The sequence below is a fragment of the Trichomycterus rosablanca genome, chromosome 4, assembly GCF_030014385.1.
Source record: "Trichomycterus rosablanca isolate fTriRos1 chromosome 4, fTriRos1.hap1, whole genome shotgun sequence".
Taxonomy (NCBI): Eukaryota; Metazoa; Chordata; class Actinopteri; order Siluriformes; family Trichomycteridae; genus Trichomycterus; species Trichomycterus rosablanca.
In genome coordinates this window covers 43,449,142-43,455,141 of record NC_085991.1, presented here as the reverse complement: position 1 = coordinate 43,455,141, position 6,000 = coordinate 43,449,142, and the positions used below count along the sequence as shown (strand labels likewise).

The 6,000-nt window shown below is 38.4% G+C and overlaps 1 protein-coding gene across 1 annotated transcript; it reads right to left on the bottom strand.

The window, feature by feature from the left end:
• Positions 1-272: 272 nt before the first annotated feature.
• LOC134311945 (uncharacterized) lies at positions 273-5,029 on the bottom strand. Its single transcript, XM_062993597.1, has 3 exons — positions 4,969-5,029; positions 4,123-4,854; positions 273-532 (listed from the first exon to the last, which is right to left on the bottom strand). Exons 1-3 carry the CDS (start codon positions 5,027-5,029, stop codon positions 273-275), a joined length of 1,053 nt encoding a protein of 350 aa, XP_062849667.1.
• Positions 5,030-6,000: the final 971 nt, after the last annotated feature.

Sequence of the window (6,000 nt, the reverse complement as noted above, 5' to 3'; positions counted from 1 at the left end):
ACAGCCAAAAGGATTAGACCCCCCTCATAGCTTTTGGGCAAGCCAATCAGATACACATTGTCCTCATTTGTTAACAATAGCTGAGCTTTAAAAATAATGCACAGTGTCATGCTGCAAAATAATAAAATTAGCTTGTTTCTGCATAGAGAAGGATGGATGTCCTGTAAAAGTCTTCTTTTCTTCTATTAAGTTTTTTACATTGTCCATTGTGGGTGTTACTGTCATTTTGTCTTTTCTGTTTTTGGAAACTAGTGGTGATTTATATTTGATGGTTAATCATTTAAGCTTTGTAAATCTTCAAGAAGATATTTTTCTTCTTTCTGAAGACTTCTGTAGAACTCATCCTGCAGTTTTTTTCCACCTTTCATAACTATGTCGAAGATCTGTCTCATTTTGTCATGACTGGTTGGAGCTTGTTGAATCAAAGAATACTTATGGTCACCAATAAATTGATGCAGTTGATCAGCAATGGGCTGAACTGACACAACTTGGTCTATGAGCTCTTTGCGGTGCTTTTTCAGAAATTCCAGACCTAAAAATAAAGTGTGGAAAATAAAGTGATGCTTTTAAATTAAACAAAACGAATTAAAAAAATTTAATGAACTAAAGTGATTTAAAGAAACTAAAGAAATAGTTATTACTGTGTGATTTCTCTGATTGGGGCACTTTATTGTCTGAAGTTTCTTAAAAAAAAAAAAAAAGTTTTTACTTTTCAGAAATGAACTGATGTTCACATAAAAAAAAGATTATTTAATGTTTTCCCACAAACATAAATGTTTCCCAGTGTATTTCTGTGATTACTGATAAACTGGAACAGAAGTGTGAGATAATATCAAATAATTTTAAATAACTGCTAAACAATAAACCTTAAACCTGTAAAAAAAAATAACCCAGGACATCAGTACCCAGAACTGTGCACCTGACCACAACTTATCAGTGAAGTGTAGAGTGGTTTCTTTGTTATTTTCTTTCTTTATTACCACACCAGTCAGTGATTTCTGATAGTAAAAATAAATAAACTTGAGTTTAAATTCAAGAGATTTCTGATCTGATCCCCTCAGCTATCAGATCTTAGTTCAACAGAGCAATTTTGGGATGTGGAAGAATGTATGATTAGCAGTGTTAATATATATATGAATACATATAAATATGATTTAATATTGTCAGAATGGCCCAAAATAAAAAATGACTAATTTCAACACTCGGTAAACTAATGTTGTTTTGTGAACAAACAGGGATCCTACTAAGTATTTGACATTTTTTTTAAAAGTGGCTGGTGAGTATACAGTGTATCACAAAAGTGAGTACACCCCTCACATTTCTGCAGATATTTAAGTATATCTTTTCATGGGACAACACTGACAAAATGACACTTTGACACAATGAAAAGTAGTCTGTGTGCAGCTTACATAACAGTGTAAATTTATTCTTCCCTCAAAATAACTCAATATACAGCCATTAATGTCTAAACCACCGGCAACAAAAGTGAGTACACCCCTAAGAGACTACACCCCTAAATGTCCAAATTGAGCCCTGCTTGTCATTTTCCCTCCAAAATGTCATGTGATTTGTCAGTGTTACTAGGTCTCAGGTGTGCATAGGGAGCAGGTGTGTTCAATTTATTAGTACAGCTCTCACACTCTCTCATACTGGTCACTGAAAGTTCCAACATGGCACCTCATGGCAAAGAACTCTCTGAGGATCTTAAAAGACGAATTGTTGCGCTACATGAAGATGGCCAAGGCTACAAGAAGATTGCCAACACCCTGAAACTGAGCTGCAGCACAGTGGCCAAGATCATCCAGCGTTTTAAAAGAGCAGGGTCCACTCAGAACAGACCTCGCGTTGGTCGTCCAAAGAAGCTGAGTGCACGTGCTCAGCGTCACATCCAACTGCTGTCTTTGAAAGATAGGCGCAGGAGTGCTGTCAGCATTGCTGCAGAGATTGAAAAGGTGGGGGGTCAGCCTGTCAGTGCTCAGACCATATGCCGCACACTACATCAAATTGGTCTGCATGGCTGTCACCCCAGAAGGAAGCCTCTTCTGAAGTCTCTACACAAGAAAGCCCGCAAACAGTTTGCTGAAGACATGTCAACAAAGGACATGGATTACTGGAACCATGTCCTATGGTCTGATGAGACCAATATTAATTTGTTTGGTTCAGATGGTCTCAAGCATGTGTGGCGGCAATCAGGTGAGGAGTACAAAGATAAGTGTGTCATGCCTACAGTCAAGCATGGTGGTGGGAATGCCATGGTCTGGGGCTGCATGAGTGCAGCAGGTGTTGGGGAGTTACATTTCATTGAGGGACACATGAACTCCAATATGTACTGTGAAATACTGAAGCAGAGCATGATCCCCTCCCTCCGGAAACTGGGTCGCAGGGCAGTGTTCCAGCATGATAATGACCCCAAACACACCTCTAAGACGACCACTGCTTTATTGAAGAGGCTGAGGGTAAAGGTGATGGACTGGCCAAGCATGTCTACAGACCTAAACCCAATAGAACATCTTTGGGGCATCCTCAAACGGAAGGTGGAGGAGCGCAAAGTCTCGAATATCCGCCAGCCGCCTGATGTCGTCATGGAGGAGTGGAAAAGCATTCCAGTGGCAACCTGTGAAGCTCTGGTAAACTCCATGCCCAGGAGAGTTAAGGCAGTTCTGGGAAATAATGGTGGCCACACAAAATATTGACACTTCAGGAACTTTCACTAAGGGGTGTACTCACTTTTGTTGCCGGTGGTTTAGACATTAATGGCTGTATATTGAGTTATTTTGAGGGAAGAATAAATTTACACTGTTATATAAGCTGCACACAGACTACTTTTCATTGTGTCAAAGTGTCATTTTGTCAGTGTTGTCCCATGAAAAGATATACTTAAATATCTGCAGAAATGTGAGGGGTGTACTCACTTTTGTGATACACTGTATATTGTATTGAAATAAATAAAGCAATACACCCTCTTTATTTCAGCTGTACATCCAATGTTCCCTGGATAATCTCCAGATCCATCACAACCCTGACCTGAATAAAGCACCGACTAAAACAAAAAAACTTTATACAGTATAGAGTTTATTAGCCTACCTATTCCATGGTCATTATTGTAAATAAGATTAGATATTAATTAGGCTTCCAGACATCTAGGGTATGAAATAATGAAATTGTGGCCCATTGTCTTTGGCAAATCTTGTTCAATGCCCCAAAATACTCACTTTTCTATTTCTGCTAATATAAAATACCAATAGCATGATCCCTTACCCACAGTAGCTTGGTGGGTAGCACTGTCACCTTGGGCGGGACGGGGCGGTCTGGGTCCTTTCTGTGTAGAGTTTGCATGTTCTCCCCGTGTCTGCGTAGGTTTCCTCCCGGAGCTCCGGTTTTCTCCCACAGTCCAAAAACATGCAGGTTAATTAGTGACACTGAATTGCCTTATAGGGGAATGGGTGTGTGTGTGTGCGTGTGTCTGTCCTGTGATGGACTGGTGCCTGTCCAGGGTGTTACTGAGCATCTTGTGCCCATTGAAAAGCTGGGATAGGCTCCAGCACCCCTCCATGGCCCTAATTGGATAAGTGGGTAAGAAAGTGAGTGAGTGAGTGAGTGAGTGAGTGAGTGAGTGATCCCCTACCTCTGAGTTCCCTTAATGGTAGAAGCTCGTCAGCACCTGAAATCACAACCACCTTATTTATTGTTTTACCCTCTTAAAGGTTTTCAACAACAATGCTCACACAATAGATACTGTCATTAACATTTCTTAATTAATTTATAAGAATTGTTTGGCATCTTTACTAAATATTTAGAGCAGTTATTGTTCAAACTGCTGTTTGGTTTAACTAGCTGTTAATTCACAATTCACTATAAAACTAGTCCATATAACGTACAAAAAAACAAAACAAAACAAGACATTATTTAGCATCTTACCTGCTGAGTTAGGGTGTGTGATGACCACATGATTAGGTGTTTCCTTTCTCCAAACTGCTGCTGTTGGTGTTTTGTTTCTTTTTAGATTTTCATTTTCATTTTTTAATGCTTCGTTTTCTTCTTTCAGTTCCTTCAACTCTCGTTGATCTTGATTTATTTGCTGTTGAAGCTGATCTATCTTTTCATGCAAGAGGTTGGTTTCACTTGAATTAGCTGTTAACATTTTTATCTCATTCTTCTTGGCTTTCAGCATTTTTTCTTTCTCATTTACTAGACGTTGTAGTTTCTGTATCTTAGCTTCATTCTTAGCAGCATTCATTTCCAGTGTTATGATATGGAAATAAAGGCCCTCCACAAGATTTTTTAAGTCTTGATATTTTAATTCAGGTGTTGGTGCTCTCCTTCCAGTGGGGTAGAAACGAATTTCATCTTTATGCAAAATAAAATTCTCAACTGTTTCAAGTAACTTCCTGCTTTGATTTTTACATCTGCATCTAAAAAAGTGATTTCTACATCTGTCAATGATGACATTATCAATCTCAATGCAGTTTGCATCCACAGACAATGGTAAAATATGTTTGTCAACACTGTCACCTAAAAATTTTTTTAACGCCTTTCTTGTCTTTGTAAGTTCAGTGTTCAAACTGACAACCAGTATAAGCACATGAGGTCCACCTTCGACTGACAGAACACTGTCTTTAATCACTTGCAAATGTTCCTTATTTTTTTTACTGCTCAGATCTTCAGACCAGCCAGGAACACGGATCAAAGTAACATTTCTTCCAAATATTGTGTTTTCCTCTTTACAGTAAGACCTTTTATATCTATGCATGTAATTAAAAGCATTCTTGCAGAGAATGGCATTTCCAACTGTGTTCTTTCTAGCCCCGTGCTGTCCCATCAGCAAAATTGTTAACTTTTCCAAAATTGGCTCCGCTTAAAAAAGAAAACAGGCTTAGATTTTTTTGACTTAACAAATTGTAAAAACATGAAAATATAAGTTGAAAATGTGGTTAAAATAAGCTTTATACAAAGTCTTTAAATTCTCACCTTCATCCACATCAGCCAATAAAGGCTGCTCATCATCATGCTTGGCTGTGAATACACACATGATAAACATGGTTAATAATATTTTTTTATTTAAAGATTAACAGATTATGCTTTTGAAGTACCTGTGAAACTTAAATAGACAAATGAATTACATTCAAATATAGTAATATAGTATATAATACTGTATCTGTATAGTGAAAAGACAGCTACACTATTATGCAAAAACTATTCGCTCAACTGCCCTCACATGCATATGAACTTGAGTGACATTCCATTCTTAATCCATAGGGTTTAATATGATTTCGGCCCACCCATTGCAGATATAACAGCTTCAACTCTTTAGGAGGTTTAGGAGTGTGTTTATGGGAATTTTTGACCATTCATTTGTGAGGTCAGACACTAACGTTGGTCGAGAAGGCCTGGCTTGCAGTCTCCACTCTATTTCATCCCAAAGGTGTTCTATCGGGTTGCAGGCCAGTCAAGTTCTTCCACACTAAATCGCTCATCCATGTCTTTATGGACCTTGCTTTGTGCACTGGTACACAGTCATGTTGGAACAGGAAGGGGCCATCCCCAAACTGTTCCCACACAGTTTGGGAGCATGAAATTGTCCAAAATCTCTTGGTATGCTGAAGCATTAAGAGTTACTTTCACTGGAACTAAGAGGCCGAAAACTTTTGTTTTATGATCAACAACTCCTGGTACAGTAAGAACAGTGTACATCTAGTCACTTTGTTCTTCGGAACCTGATAATTATGTGCCCACTATTCTGGCTACCAAGGGAGTTTATTTCTGTTATTCTAACTGCTGTCTAGAAGTTTGAGACCAACCTACAACTCAAGGAAACTGTATAAAGCCATTAATATAAAAATAAACTACAGTCTCTGAGGCCACATTTATTGTACAGCAGCTGCCTTCCTATAGAAAGAAGCTAAAACAAGAAGCAGCCACTTTAGAGGTGGCATGACAATAGCCATGTTGCTGGGAAGACCATATTTTCCTCAAAGTGGATAAAACTAAGTACTGAGAAGT